This window comes from Pithys albifrons, chromosome 4 (genome assembly GCF_047495875.1).
Source record: "Pithys albifrons albifrons isolate INPA30051 chromosome 4, PitAlb_v1, whole genome shotgun sequence".
NCBI lineage: Eukaryota > Metazoa > Chordata > Aves > Passeriformes > Thamnophilidae > Pithys > Pithys albifrons.
Window position 1 is genome coordinate 23,462,063 of NC_092461.1, and position 15,873 is coordinate 23,477,935.

At 54.1% G+C, this 15,873-nt stretch overlaps 1 protein-coding gene across 1 annotated transcript; it reads right to left on the minus strand.

Annotated features, from left to right (window-relative positions):
- Nucleotides 1–459: 459 nt before the first annotated feature.
- LOC139670863 (myosin-6) lies at nucleotides 460–13,531 on the minus strand. Its single transcript, XM_071553008.1, has 38 exons — nucleotides 13,331–13,531; nucleotides 12,698–12,841; nucleotides 11,982–12,138; nucleotides 11,786–11,813; nucleotides 11,581–11,689; nucleotides 11,411–11,503; nucleotides 11,226–11,289; nucleotides 10,525–10,623; nucleotides 10,274–10,377; nucleotides 9,627–9,765; nucleotides 9,273–9,541; nucleotides 8,805–8,975; nucleotides 8,352–8,661; nucleotides 8,182–8,255; nucleotides 7,958–8,045; nucleotides 7,759–7,876; nucleotides 7,548–7,671; nucleotides 7,201–7,337; nucleotides 6,985–7,111; nucleotides 6,748–6,876; nucleotides 6,415–6,657; nucleotides 6,004–6,180; nucleotides 5,757–5,902; nucleotides 5,585–5,675; nucleotides 4,924–5,313; nucleotides 4,713–4,839; nucleotides 4,492–4,610; nucleotides 3,883–4,079; nucleotides 3,511–3,694; nucleotides 3,270–3,435; nucleotides 3,065–3,189; nucleotides 2,674–2,982; nucleotides 2,391–2,594; nucleotides 2,064–2,189; nucleotides 1,701–1,976; nucleotides 1,185–1,280; nucleotides 568–702; nucleotides 460–480 (listed from the first exon to the last, which is right to left on the minus strand). The coding sequence occupies exons 1-38, from the start codon at nucleotides 13,529–13,531 to the stop codon at nucleotides 460–462; spliced, it is 5,817 nt and encodes a 1,938-aa protein (XP_071409109.1).
- Between the last annotated feature and the right edge of the window lie 2,342 nt (nucleotides 13,532–15,873).

The following is a 15,873-nucleotide window of genomic DNA, read 5'->3' on the forward strand; positions in this document are numbered from 1 at the left end:
GACTTCAGATTCTCTGTATCCCAGACTCCAGCGACCTAGTGAGTGACCCCAAGTCTCCCCTGGTACTTTCTGCCAGAGGCTTCTGGTAGGACCGTTCTCCCTGGCTACAGTAGAAAGCATATTTTTCATATCTTGTCCTGCCGGGACTGGGCCAAGGGTGACTACATGAATTGTCTCCTGTTTGATTTGTTCAAAGGCTTGTTCTTGCTCAGGGCTGGTTGCATCACGCTGTGAGGCATGTCAGGTTGCACACTGGTTGGTAATCTTGTGTATGTTCCATGCATCTTGTGTGCCATGGGGCTACTCCACTCTCCCCACACAAACCCAGCCCCACACAAACTGCTGCTCAATGCTTTTTATTGGCTAACCAAGCTTGAGGGGCTGGAAGCAGGGGTGGGGCTCTTGGGCATCTACAGGGGGCTGCTGGGAGTTCAGATAGGATGGTGAGGGCCCAGAGCTTCACTCCTCGTTGAGTCCTTTCTGATGGAGAAGGAGAAAAAGTGATTGTGAGCATGGGACAGTTGGCGAGCGGCCATGGGGCAACTGTGGGGCAGAGAGATGTCCCACCTTGGCTCCAATGTCGCGGCTCTTGGCCCGCAACTTGTTGACCTGGGACTCGGCGATGTCAGCACGTTCCTCTGCCTCATCAAGCTCATGTTGCACCTTGCGGAACTTGGCCAGATTGGTGTTGGCCTGTTCCTCCTGAGGGGCAGGGGCATAAGCAGAGCTGCCCCACAGCTCTGTTCATCCTCCTGCCACCCCAACTGCTCTCTGTCCATCCAACCTTCTAATTACTCCATCTGGCCCAGCATGCAACCAACCTGCCCCTACAGCAATCCCATCTTTCAGCCACACAAATATCTCCTCAACTATCCACTCAGCCACCCATTCATCCTTCCATCCATCCAACCTTGCACCCACCTAAACTTCCAGACACCTGTCCAATCTTGCATCCAGTCAATCATCCATCTGTCCCACTTTCCTTCCAACATCCATCCATTCATCCAACCATCCATTATTCTACCCTTCTCCATCCCACCACCCACCCTCCTCACACCCTGACACCCCACCCCTTGACCAACACATTCTAAGGTCACCTGCTACTTCTCACATCTTGTCCAACACCCCAACTCTACACCATTCCCTCCTGGGAGGGTGGTCCACAGCTGCCCCCAATTGCTCACCGCCTCTTCTGCCTGTCTCTTGTAGGCCTTGACTTTCAACTGGAGCTTGTCCACCAGGTCCTGAAGCCGGACCATATTCTTGCGGTCCTCCTCTGTCTGTGGAAGGAGACACTTGTTGTCACCACCAAAGCAATGAGGGTCAAGAGACAGTTAGAGTTGTTACGGGGGAGTGAAGCCCCTCTAGATCTGTGAGTGGCCTCAGCCGTGGGGCAGAAGGTGGGATGTCCCCCTGGGTGAGGTTGTCTTTCTTGGCCCTGATGAGGTCTCCCGTGAGGTTCTGGATCACGAAAAGACCCCATGGATACTGGGAGGTGGCCTGAGTGGCTCCTGACCACCAGGTCAACCATATTCTGGGTTCCACTACAGTATAGGACATAGAGGCAATGGGTGGTCTACTTCAGCTGTCTCTCCCTGGCTACCAGGTCAGCCATGTTACAAGTCATGTACAGCATCAGACATAAGGCCCTGTGGATACAGTGCCAGTAGCTGGCCTCTTGTGTGGCGCAGTTGCCCTACCTGGTAGCTGAGCTCCTTTACACGACGCTCAGACTTGCGGAGACCCTTAATGCTCTCAGCGTTGCGCTTCTGCTCAGCTTCCAGCTCATTCTCCAACTCCCTTACACGGGCCTCCAGCTTCTGCAGCTGCTTCTTGCCCCCCTTGAGGGCCAACTGCTCAGCCTCATCCAACCTCATCTGCAGGTCCTTGATGGTCTGCTCCATGTTCTTCTTCATTCGTTCCAGATGGGCGCTGGTGTCCTGCTCCTTCTTCAGCTCCTCTGCCATCATGGCCGCCTGACCAAGAGAGAAGCAAGCAGAAAAGGAGGTCCATTACCCTCCAGTGCAAGGTGTCGTAGCTGTTGTTCCCACCACAGCACTCACATCAGTGATGGCCTTCTTGGCCTTCTCTTCTGCATTCCTGCACTCCTGGATGGCCTCTTCCACCTCTGTCTGCAACTGGGAGATGTCGGCCTCCATCTTCTTCTTCTGGTTGATGAGGCTGGTGTTCTGGAGATGGAGAAGAGGATCTCATGAGTTGTCTGTGGAACTGCCAAACATTCCTTCTTCAACCCTCCAGTACTTAATGCGCCCACACCCTGCCAACTCTGCAAGCTTCAAGGATCTGGAGATCTTGATAACTCAACTCACTAGAAGCCCACACCCATGGATGAAGGTGACCTCTCTCCTTGAAGGTATGTGAGGTCTCACCTGTGAGTGGAGAAGCTGGACCCTCTCGCTGGCCTCAATCAACTCCTGCTCGGCCAACTTGCGTGCCCTCTCAGTCTGCTCCACCACTGCCTGCAGCTCCTCCAGCTCCGACTGGAGGAGGTTGTTTCTCCTTTCCACAATGGCAATGTTCTCCTTCAGGTCCTCATTGGCCCTGACCACATCATCCAACTGCAGTTGGGTGTCCTATTGGGACAAATAGGATGGACCTCAGCCAGCAGCTCAAAGAGGTTGTGAGAATCTCCTTACGTATCGGTGATCCCACCTTGAGATGAGCCTGGGCTCCCTTGAGGTGGGACTGGGCTTCAGCGGCCACACGGTTGGCATGGCTGAGCTGGATCTCCATCTCATTGAGGTCACCCTCCATCTTCTTCTTCAGCCGCAGGGCCTCGTTGCGGCTCCGGGTCTCAGCATCCAGTGAGGTCTGCAGCGAGTCCACCACTCTCAGGTGGTTGCGCTTGGCCTGCTCCATCTCCTCGTCCTTCTCGGCCAGCTTGCGCTCGTAATCTGCCTTGACCTGGTTGAACTCCAGTTGGGCCCTCAGGATCTTCCCTTCCTCATGCTCCAGAGAGGCCTGGGAGGGAAAGATGGGAAATCAAGGACCACAGAGACGTCCAGGACAACATGGAGAATCATGGGGATGGAATTTGGCTCACCTCAGCCTCCTCCAGTGCTGCTTGAAGCTCCAGCTTCTCAGCATCCAACTGTTTCCGAACCTTCTCCAGCTCATGGATGGTCTTGTGACTGCCACCGAGCTGCTCCGTCAGGTCCGAGATCTCCTCTGCCCAGATTAGAACCCATCAGACTATGTGGAAGGTAGAGAAGGACAACAAGGTAGATGGGGGAAGACCATGGTCTCACCTTGGAGGTTCTTGTTTTCTCTCTTTAAGGTTTCCAGGTGCTCAAGTGATTCCTCATAGGCATTTTTCAGTTTGAAGAGCTCAGTGCTGAGGGACCTGGCCTCTTTCTGCGATGCCTCCAGCTCCATCTGTGACTCTTCAAACTTCTGCTTCCACTCAGACAAGATCTGGGGCCAAGTGCATAGTCACCCTCTGTCCATGTGTCCTCCATATGCTGCTGTCCCACCACCATGTCCTCTCACCTTGTCAAAGTTCCTTTGCTTCTTGTCCAAGGCAGCAGCTGCTGCATTCGACCTCTCTACATCTGCCATCAGGTCCTCAATCTCATTTTGTAGCCGGTGCTTGGTCTTCTCCAGAGAGGAACACTTGGCATTGACTGCCTCCACTGCCTCTTCGGCCTCCTGCAGCCGCTGGGCCAGCTTCTTCCTGCTCCAGGGAAAACCTGACTGTGGTGACCCATGAACCACCTGGGCCAACACAAACCTTCTTCCACCCATTGTTTGGCCAAGGCTCTGCTCTGTATCTCCTCTGCCTTCTCCGCATCCTTGTGCAGTGGAAGAGTCTCTTTTCTCCCCTGCCCCACAGAAGCTCCCTCCACATGGAGATAAACTCACTTGGCTTCCTCCAGTTCCTCAGTGCGCTGTATGGCATCCGTCTCATACTTGGTCCTCCATTGGGCCACCTCAGAGTTGGCCTTGGAGAGGGAGCGCTGGAGCTCAGCCTTTGCCTCCGTCTCCTCCTCATACTGCTCCCGCAGCAGGTCACAGTCATGTCGGGCTGATTGGAGGGCGTGGGCCAGTGCATTCTTGGCCTGGGAGGGGAGGGTGAGGAGAAAACGAGCTTGAGCTACATTTAGGTCCTCAAAGTGTGTAAGCAGTGGTATTTCTCAGCACAACCTTTTCTACACCATACCAACCAAATTCAGCACGTCTAGACTCACAGAGATCTAACGATGGGTACCTCTAGTCTGGACCAATTCAACTTCACCTGGTCCAATGATTCCCAGCCACCTGTAGACCAACCTAGCTGCCTCACAATTGACCTGCTCAGCCCACTCTATTGGCTATTAGATCAATTCAACCCAACTCAACCATCCTTAGATGGAACCACCCAACTGAACCAGGTTGACCTTGACTTCTTTTTGGTGTTACCACCAGAAAGGGTGAAAGACACCTTGTCTTGTGTGCTCCTGGAGACCATCTCAGCCACCTCTCAAACCTCACCTTCATCTCTTCCTCCAGTTGCCTCTTGAGATCCTCCAGCTGCTGGGTGTATGACTGCTTGCCCCTGGTTAGTTGAGAGACAAGAGCCTCCTTCTCCTCCAGTTGGCGGGACAGCTCTCCTGCAGAGGTGGGGGAGGTTTTCAGAGGTACGGAAGGGAGTGAAGTTGTGGGTCAGGGGCTGAAGATGTTGGGTGGGGTGTGTGGTGGGTCAGAGTTCCCACCATTCTCTGTTTGGAGTTTGGCCCGTTGGGTGCTGGTGTCATTGAGGACTCGTTGGGTCTCCTCTAGTTTGGCCCGGTGTTCGGCTGCCTGGTCCTCCATGGTGCGAGAGACCTTCTCCATGCCCACCTTGAAGGAGAAAAGGATAGAGGGAGAGTCAAGAAGAAGGATAATGCCCCATGTGGAAAGGAGATGTCCACCTTGGCCTTCTACCTTGGCCTTGATCAGCTGCTCCATATTGGAGCTGAGGTCATCCAGCTCAAGCTTTAGCTCACTCTTCTCCTTCTCCAGCTTCTGCTTGACACGCTGCAGGTTGTCAATCTGCTCACTGAGCTCAGCCACACTGTCGGCATGCTTCTTGCGCAGTGCAGCAGCTGTGGCCTCATGCTGCAGTGTGGCCTCCTCCAGGTCCCTCCGCATCTTCTGAAACTCCGCCTCCCGCTTCTTGTTCAGCTCAATCTGCACTGAGGTGACACCGCCTGCCTCTTCCAGGCGCTCACTGATCTCCTCCAGCTCCCGTGACAGGTCTGAGCGCAGTTTCTCCACCTTGGCTCTGCCTGTCCGCTCTGCCTCCAGCTCCTCCTCCAGCTCCTCAATCCGTGCCTGTGTTGCAGAGATGAAGATGTCAGCAGACCTGACTCCACTCAGCTCCTCCACTCAACCAGTCGAGCTAGAGACCCTTTAATCCAACTCAGTCCAACTAGCTGAAAACTTTTCAACTCAACCCAACCAGCTGGAGATGTGTCAAATTAACTCCACCCAACCAACTAGGTGCTTCTTACCTCAACCCAACCAGATGAAGACTCTTCACTTCAACCCAACAAGCTGCAGGCTCTCCAGCACAGCCCAACTAAGCAGATTATAGATCCCTCACCTGCAGCTCTTTCAGCTTCTTCTGGAGTTGCAGGGCCAGTGCCTGCTCATCCTCAACCTTGCTGTTCTGCTGGTTGATCTCAAATTCTTTCCTGCAGATGAAGACAGTTAACAGTGAGTTCCCTGCCTTCACCCCCAGCCAGTTTAAACTAGAAAAGGACATCAAGCCTTACTTCTTGAGTTTTTCCTCCAGCTGCTGCTTGTCATTCTCCAGGTCCATGATGTTCTCCTGGCTCAGCTTCAAGTCACCTTCCAGCTTCCTTTTGGCCCGTTCCAGGTCCATCCGGATCTTCTTCTCCTGTTCCAGGGAGCCTTCAAGCTGTGTGGAAACATGGAAATGGGGAGAAACCTCAGTTTTTCATCATCTCTGCCCCAGTAACTTCTTCAGCAGTACCCATGGTGGGACTAGCCCACACTCACATCATCCACTTGCTGTTCCAGCTTGAGTTTGGCCTTTGTTAAAGTGTTGACCTTGTCTTCCTCTGCCTGAAGGTCATCCAGTGTTTGCTGGTGAGATTCTTGCAGGGCCTTCTTCTCCTTTGTTAGCTTGGCAATGGTTTCATCCAGCCCAGTCATCTCCTCTGTGAGGTTCTTGACCTGCAGAAGGAGAAACATCAGGGCTCCAGCTTGGTACCAAAAGTTAAGGAAGAGCTGTGGGATGTTGCTGTTGTCCTTGGCTAATGAGACACGTTCAGTGATGAAGAACTCAAAAGACCTTGAGTCTTGATGTAAGCCAGATCAACTAGCCTTGAGTCTCCTCAATCCAACACTACCAGGCTGAGTTGACTCAAATCCCAACAGCTTGAGGTCAAGGCGCCTCCCCACACTTACCTTGTTCTCGGTGGCATGTTTCTCTTTCTCCACCTTGGCCAGAGTCAGCTCTAGGTCATCAATGTCCTTTTTCAGTTCTGAGCACTCGTCTTCCAGCTTCCTCTTTTTAGCTGTCAGCTCTGCATTCATCTCTTCTTCATCCTCCAGTCGCTCTGTCAGCTCCTTCACCTTGGCCTCCAGTTGAATCTTGTTCTTGATCAGCTGGTCACAACGCTCCTCAGCATCATTGAGGTTGTCCTGCTCCTATATTGGGGTGGCAGGTGATGTATTATGGCCCTGGGAGAGTGGTGGTCACCCCTCTCTGATGTGGTTTTGTGGGGCATTCTCACTCACAGCCTGCACTTGGAGCTGAAGGTCGTTCTTCTCCTGCAGCATGGAGACCATCTTCTCCTCCAGCTCCTTCCGCCGGGTCTCTGACTTCTCTAGGGCCTCCTTCAGACGCCCAAACTCTTCCTTCATGTTCTGCAACAGAGCCCAGGAGGCCAATAGCCACGTCCAATCCCCCACATCTCTCAACCTCACCAAACCCATGCTGGGTCCCAACCTGCCTGCCTCATCACCTCCTCTCACCTGCATCTCCTTCTCTGTTTCAGCGCTCTTCAGCAAGGGCTTGATCTTGAAGTAGAGCCTCATCCAAGGCCAGTTCTTCACCCCCATGAAGGCCCTGATGTTCCACTGGATCACCAGCAGTGAGTCCCTAGAATGGGGAGACAGATGCCACCACACCACAAACCTAGTGACCCAACAGAGATTCCTCCTCAAGGAGGAAGACCCTTCCCCTCTCACCGGCGCTCCAGTATCTTCTTGAACTCAATGCGCATGAGCTGACCCCGGGCCTGAGCCTGGATGCGGGTAATGATGCGGGAGAGACGCTCATCCCGCATCTCCTCCAGGAGCCCCAGCAGCCCAGCTTTGAAGAAGACCTGGTGGAGGAACGAGGCAAGTGAGAGGGCAGGTTGGTTGGGAAGGGTTGGTGGAAGAGTTGGTGGACAGATGGATAGGTTGATGGTTCGCTGTGTGGATGAAGGAATAGATGATGGGGTGGATGGGCAGGTTGACACATCAATAGTGCAACCATGGGGTTCACGTGACCGCATGGGTAATGGAACCAGAGGGAGATCATATGACCTCACCTTGGTGTGCCCAAACTTGTACTGGTTATGGTCAATGTCGATGGATCCCAGGAGCTTCTCGGCACCCTTGCGGCTGTCGATGAACTGCCCCTCAGGGATGGCGGCGGGGTTCAGGATGCGGTACCTGGTAGTCAGAGAGGACAGAAAAACCCTGAGATCAGCCCCAGCAAGGTTGTCCATCCTCTCCCCACATCTTCTCCTAAGTACCTACCGCTGGCGGAAGTCCCCATAGAGGATGCGGTTTGGGAAGCCCTTGCGGCAAATGCGGATGCCCTCTAGCACCCCGTTGCAGCGGAGCTGGTGCATCACCAGGGGATTGTCCATTACACCTGGTAGTGGGTTAGAGGGTTGGGCTCAGCCACAAGCCACACCTACCACCCCTTTCCCTGCCCTTGGCCTTTTCCATTCACCTGGCTCCTTCCGCTCATTGGGGATGATACAGCGGACAAAATGAGGGTGGGTGGTCTTGAGGTTGGCCATCAGCTTGTTGAGGTTCTCCTGGTGAGAAGGAAGGAGAGAAGAGGCTGACCAATGGGAGTGCAGAGGAGAAGCTAAAGTGCTGGGGGAATGATCCACCATGCAGGAGCTTGCCCTTGCACTACCCCATGCTGGGTCCACTATTCAGGTCCCTCACCCGATGCAGGGCTGAGACAGTCTGAAAGGAGGAGCCTTTCTTCTTGGCTCCTTTCCCCTTTCCTCCATCACCGCCTGGGGAGAAGAGTAGTGGGCTGAGATAGGAAAGAGATCTACACTGCTAGATAACATTCTTCTCCATCTGCTCCTCCCTCCATCTGTCCAACCCACCAGCATCTGCCCCAGCATAGTTGGAGAAGAGGTTGGCCAAGAGCTTCAGGGCTGATTTCTGGTATAGCCCCACTACTGTCTCATTCAGGGGGTCCTTGTTCTTCTCCAGCCACCCAATGATATTGTAGTCCACCGTGCCAGCATAGTGGACAAGCGAGAAGTGGGCCTCTGGCTTCCCTTTGACATTACGTGGTTTCCCAAAGTTTGCCGACTTGCCCAGGTGATTATCAAAGAGCTTGGCCTTGAAGGTCATGTCCGAGGCCTTGGGAAACATGCATTCCTCCTCCAGGATGGACATGATGCCCATGGGCTGCGAAGAGAAGACCTTGTTAGTCTTACTGAACTCCAAGCAAAATCCAGCTAGCCAACTTTGGGCTTCCTGGCATGCTTCAACTGGAAGGGCCCTTCCCCAGCAGCCCCTTCATCCCCCAGAGGCCCTGTGGGAGGTGGCACCTTCTCAATGAGGTCAATGCAGGCCTGGAGGTCCATGCCAAAGTCAATGAACTCCCACTCAATCCCCTCCTTCTTGTACTCCTCCTGTTCTAGCACGAACATGTGGTGGTTGAAGAACTGCTGCAGCTTCTCATTGGTGAAGTTGATGCAGAGCTGCTCAAAGCTATTGAACTGGGGAAGGAGAGAGGAGATGGCCAATGGGGTCAACTGGGTCAACTTAACAGGGTCAACAGAACAGCCAACAAGATTAGTTGATCAACTTGAGACCCAATGGGATCAACTCGATGGTCAGTAGTATCACCAAAGTCACCTCAACACCCACTGGCATCAAAACAAGGCCCAAGTAGGATGTTTCCATCAGAGTTCCACCTGAAGCCTCAGAAGATCAGCTCAACACCCATTTGAATCAACCCAACCCAAGCCCCAAGAGGACCAATGCCACTGCCCTGCCACCCCATCAGTCCTCACATCAAAAATCTCAAAGCCAGCGATGTCCAGCACACCGATGAAGTACTGCCGGGGCTGCTTGGTGTCCAGAGAGTTGTTGATCCTCACCACCATCCAGTTGAACATCTTCTCATACACAGCCTTGGCTAAAGCCCCAATGGAGTAGTACACCTGCTGGACATTCTGCCCTTTGGTGACATACTCATTGCCCACCTTCACCCGGGGGTGACACAACCCCTTGAGAAGATCAGCTGAGTTCAGCCCCATCAGGTAAGCTGACTTGTCGGCATCTGCAGAGTGTAGAGATGAAGACATGCGGCCAAGTCCCACTTTACCTGGTGACCCCAAAGCCTGTCATCCCCCATACTCCCCCACCTTCGGTGCCATCTGGTTCTGCCTGCTCTTCTCGTTGCTTCTGCTTGAACTTCATGTTGCCAAAATGCATAATGGCACCTGTCAGCTTGTAGACACCAGCCTTCTCCTCTTGGGTGAAGCCCAAGACATCAAAAGCGCTCTGGTGGGTGAGTGGAAGGGGGTGGAAGAGGGCTTTGCCACCCACTCTGGCCAGCTGAGGTCATGACCATCTGCTGGCCAGTATTTGTGTGTCCCTCTGCCCTTCCATTCTGTCTGTCTCTCAGTCCATCTAAGGACTCATCCATCCATGGATTCATCCATCCATTTCAGGATTTGTCCATCTGTGGACTCATCTGTCCACCTAAGGACTCCCCCACCTGTTTTTATCTTCACCCACAACCTCTTCCTCCCTCACCACCCTCCTCTCCTACCTTCTGTCCCTCACACCACACCATCTCATGCCACCAACCCACCATCTCCCTTGCTCTCCACCTCTCCCATCCTCCACCTCTCATCCCTATGTTCCTTCTCTCCTCCATCCATCCATCCATCCATCCATCCATCCATCCATCCATCCATCCATCCATGTTCTACCATCCCAATCATCCACCTGGCACTTTGCCTCCTCCTCATCCAGGGGCTGTCCACCTGCCCACCCCACTGCTTACATCGGTTGCCAACAGCTCTTCAGAGTCATCAATGGAGGCCACAGTCACCTCTCCTTGGGAGACATAACTGTAGTCATAGGGGTTGTTGGTGATGAGAAGCATCTCTGCTCCATGGTGACCCAGAATGAAGACAAAAATTGAGCACTTGCAATGGCCAAACAGTCACAAATCATTCTCATTTGCCCCAAGAAGGAGCAGAGAAGTTTAGGAGGGGAGGAAGGAGAAGACCCAAGGCCAAGTGCCTCACTCACCCAGAAGCTCTGGCTTCTTGTTGGAGAGGATCTGGTAAAAGATGTGGTAGTTCCTTTCAGCCTTCAGCTGGAAAATGACACGGGACTTTTCCAGGAGGTCTGGGGTGGGAATGGAGAGAAAGAGGGTGGAGGTTGGGGTGAGAAGTTAGATTGAGACATGGAAAGATGGATGGAGACATGGAGAGATGGATGATAGGATGAGGAGATGGAGAAGGAGGAGCGTCTGGATGGTGGGATGAGACAAAGGCATGAGAAGATGAAGGTGGAAGATCAGATGGATGGTGGGATGAGAAGATAGGTGGATGGGTGGACAACAGGACAATATCTCATGGATCCATCAACCATGAAGGCAGATGGAGGGATGACATGTGGTGTGAGGGGAAGGGAGGGAGGGAGGGAAAGAGGGAAGGAGGGAGGGAGGGAGGGAGGGGGGGGGAGACAAAAGGAAATGAAGAGACAAAAAATTGGAGATAGAGTATCCAATGGATGGTGGGTTGAAAAGTTGGACATGGAGAGGTGACTGAATGGAAGGATGGATGGACAGATGGATGGACAGATGGATGGAGTTCATGGGTGGATGGATGAGTCCATAGATGGATGAGTCCTAGTATGGATGAATAAATCCATGAATAGATGAGTCCGTGGAGGGATGTATGATGGCCTCCCAGATGTCCTCTCATGAAGCCTCTCAACCCACTCACAGGTCTCGATATCAGCTGACGCCAACTTCCCAGTGGCCCCAAAATGGATCCGGATGAACTTCCCCTGGAAAAGCAATGGCAGAGGGTGGAGCTGGCCACCTCCCAGTAGACCACACACCATAGACCCCATCGCACATACTCTGCCCCACAAACCCTTTCCCATAGACGCCACCCCCAAGACTCACAAATCGAGATGAGTTGTCATTGCGGAGGGTCTTGGCATTGCCAAAGGCCTCCAAGGCAGGGTTGGCCTGGATGATCTGGTCCTCCAGGGTGCCCTGGTGGGATGGGACAATGCTGGGTGTGGATACCATTGTGGGATACACTGCTGGGGGTGCATGACCAGAGGCCCCACCTTGCTGCTGTTGGTCGCCTCCTTCTTGCGGTCGCCAATGGCAGCAATGCTGGCAAAGTACTGGATGACCCTCTTGGTGTTGACTGTCTTTCCCGCCCCAGATTCTCCTCTGGAGTGGCAACAGTGAGATGTTGGAGAACATCATGATGGCTCCTTTATCCCACCCCACCACTATGGGGCAGCATCAGGTGGGGCAGTGACTTACGTGATGAGGATAGACTGGTTCTCTCGGTCTGCCAAGAGAAGAGAGGAGTCAGGTGGGATGAAGTTGGGAAACACCTTTGGGGTCTTGGAGTTGGGATTGAGGTTCTCCATTCTCCCAGGTGAGAATCAGGTCTAAGTCAGGACCCATTTTTTGAGGTGGGGTCTTCTATTTTGAAGCCCCTAGAGGAGGTCCCTACCTGTCAGCATGTTCTGGTAGGCATTGTCAGAGATGGAAAAGATGTGGGGTGGAGCTTCACTCCGCTTCTTTCCCCGGTAGGCAGCCACCACCTCAGCATTGTAAACAGGCAACCACTTGTAGGGGTTGACTGTCACACAAAAGAGCCCTGAGTAGGTCTGGAGAAAGGGTCAGGTAGGTCAGAGCCAGGAGGTGCTGCCCCATCAAGTGGGGACATCCTAGGTCTAAGTAGCCCAAGAGATGTGGTGAATGGACATCTTGGTTTTGGAGGGCCAAAAGGGGGTGGAGAAGGGACATCTGTGGTCTGGATAGGCCACAGTATCCAGGGGTGGGACCCCTTGTGTGTCAGTAGCCCAAGGGATCCAGGGAAGAGACATCTTGTGTCCCATCAAGGGGGCTCTTGAAGGAATATATTGGACCTAGGTCAGGGGAGGGGACATCTCAGGTCTAGGTGGCCAAAGTGGTTCAGGAGTGGTACATCTTGGGTCTAGGTGACCCAAGAGAGCTGGAGAAGGGCCACCAGGTTCTAGGTGTCCCAAAGTCCATGGGGAAGCCACACCAGGTTCTAGGTGGCCCATAGACTCTCTGGAGTGTCCATCCAGTTCTAGGTTCCCCAAGAGTTTTAGGAAAGGGTCACAAGCTTCCCTCCATGCCACAGGCTTTGAGGAATGTTCTGCCTAATTCCCAGATGCCCCAGGTGTTTGTGGAAGGGCTCACATAGATCAACCAAGAGGCGTAGCGCTCCTTGAGGTTGTAGAGGACAGCAGGCTCATGAAGGAAGGTCAGCATAGCCATGTCCTCAATCTTGTCGAATTTGGGGGGGTTCTGCTGGTGGATGTCAGTCTCCTTCACCGTCACTGTCTAGGGGGGATGGAAGGACATGGAGTGGGAATTGGGGTTGTCTCATGACTTGGGGGGCATCCTGGGGGGTGTTGGTGATCTGTGGGTGGGGGTTCCTCAATGGGTTGTGGGGGGTCTCTTAAGGGTTATGGGGCATCCATGATCAGTTGGGAGATCTTCAATGGGCCTGGTTTCCCCCTCTGTCCTTCACATCTCACAAAATCTTCTATCCCACTTCTTCCTTTAATCTTTCTTCTATTAGCTTCACCCCATTAACCCTTTCATCCTTAACCCTTTGCCCCCCAGCTTTCCACAAACCTCTCACCTCCCATGACCCCCAGCTCCCCTTCATCTCCCACCATCAGTCACCCTTCATGCCCCCACCCCCCATCAACCCCTCCTCCCATCCTTAACCTCTCCCTTCATTACCTTCTCACCACCATTAACCCTTAGTCCCCATGACCCCTTGCCCTCCTTCCCTCACCCACCTCTACCCCCTCAGTTGCCCACCTCTCCCAGCTCAGTCTGGACTGTGACTTCTCCACCTTGGCGCCCCATCACTCGCCCCCGAACAAACTCCTCCCGGGGGTGGGGGACGAAGCACTCGCTCCGGGGGTCGAAGGGCCTGGTCTGCGCTGCCAGCCGCTCCCGCTCCCCTGGCCGCAGGAAGGGGGCTGCTGCCCCCAATGCTCCCAGCACTGCGTCTTCCATCCTGCCCCACATAGACAGGGACCCTGCATCACCTGGGGGCTGTGGGGCTCTGGCTGCAGGATCTCGCCCCTCACCCCATGGCCTCACATGACCTCAATGACAGAGCCCCACTGCCATGCCCAGACCTCTGCAGCTGTGGCAGACCCTATAGTCAGACACAAAGCCTCATAGCCATGCACAGGCCCATGTGTTGGCCCCTATAGATGTGCAGTGAGCCCTAGAGCACACTGTAGACCCACACAGTCATCCACTGCCCCATACGCAGTGATTCAGGGACCCACTGCAGGGACCTCTATAGCCATGCAGGGACCCTGATAGCAATGTACAGACCCTCATAGTGGTATATAGCCCCATGTACAGAACCCTATAGTCATGCATGGCCCCATGTACTGAGTCCTAAAGCAGTGTACAGACTCTCTAAAGCTATGGCCAGACCCCTACTGTCACGCAAGGACCCCAATACCCATGCACCCCCCATGTACAGACGCCTATAGGGTTGCAGCAATCTCCACAGCCATCCACTGATCCCTATAGTGATGCACGTACACCTGTAGAAATGACCGACACCTATAGCCATGCACAGACCCCTATAGCCATACACAGAGCCTCCTAATGTTTCAGGGACCCCATAGTGATACACAGAGACCCATGGCAGTGCAGGGACGCCTATAACAATGCAGGGAGCCCTGCACAGTCCCACATGCAGACCCCCATTGCAATGCACAGATGCACTGCAGTGATGTGCAGACTCTATAGTGATACATGCACCCTGTAGCAGCACCCCCATAAAGCACCCATCCCCATGCTATGCCACGGCACCACCCTCACCTGGAGTCTGTGGGTCTTGCAGGTAAGATGAAAGGAGCTGGAAGGACAGACAGATGATGAGGGGCTGCTTTCTATAGATCCTTGAACCCCATTACCCCTTTAGAATCCCTGTGCCCCATAGACCCTTTATGTCCCATAGATCCCTTTACCACGTAGACCATATGTGCCTCATAGCTCTGCTCTGTGCCACATAGATCCCCTGGGTGCCCCATATACCACCTGTGTTCCACAGATCCCTGTGCCCCCATAGATCTATGTGCCTTACAGTTCCCCTCAGTGCTTCTTAGGTCCTCTGTACCCCATAACCCCATGTACACCCCATAGACCCCTCACCCTAGAGAAACTCCATGTACCCCACAGACCCCTGTGCCCCATAGCCTCCACAGATTCCTCTGCCCCCTAGATCTCCATGATCCCCACAGCCATCCTGTGCACCCTATAGCCTCCCATATCCCCCCTCAACCCCTCATATCCACATTCCACATCCCCTCTGTGCCCCACACCCTCTCTCTCTGCCCCACACCAACACCTATGCCAGCCCCGCAGCCCCATGGCCTTTATAGGCCATCATGGGGTGGGGAGGGGAGGGGCATTCCTGAGGAGGGGGTGGCTGATAAGGGAGAAGGAGGGGGGCAGCTCCCCCGCCTTCCCCAGCCCCACAGTGACATTGCTCTAGTGACCCAGGCAACCAGAAACCACATATTCACCCCATAGGATGATCTATGGGTTAGAGCTATTAGGAAGAGAAAGGGCTGCCCATACCCCTTGTAGAGGTGGGATATGGGGTGATCTATGGGGCCTGAATGCCTGAGTCCCTTGTGTAGGAGGTGTCTATGGATTTCAAACGCCTGGGTCCCCTGTGTGTGGGGGGAAACTATGGAGCCCAAGTGCCTGGGTCCCATGTCTGTGTGGGCGATCTATGGGGACTGAGTGCCTGGGCCCCTTGGTGGAGCATGTGATGATTCAATGGGGTCCACATGCCTGGGTCACTTGTGTGTGTGGGATCTATGGGGCCCAGATGCCTGACTCCCTTGTGCATGGAGGGGATCTGTGAGGCTAGGATGCATGGTTCCCCTGTGTAGTGTGTGCCTATGGGGCCTGGATGTCTGAGTCCCTGGCCAATGTCCTGTCACCCATGGGGTGGTGACAGCTCAACCCTGCCAGGTCTATATCGGGCACAGCAGGGAGGGAGGGCAGATTGTTATCTTTCCCCCCCCCCGCCCCCCCTCCCCACCCCCCCCAGAGGCGCCGTTGGGCTGGCAGGGGGATGGGGGATGGGGGGGTCTGGCAGCAGTCCCTGAACACGGTGTCCACTTTGTCATCAAGGAGGTGACAAGTGTCCCCGCGAGGTGACACATTCCCACGGGTGGGGAGGTGCCTACCTCCCCATTATGCCCCATAGTTCCACTCCCCTGCCCCATAGACTCTCTCTTCTGCTGAATAGAGCCCTTATAGAGCCCCATAGCAACCTTATAGAGCCACAGAGAGTCTCCACAGAACCCCGTCCCCAGACT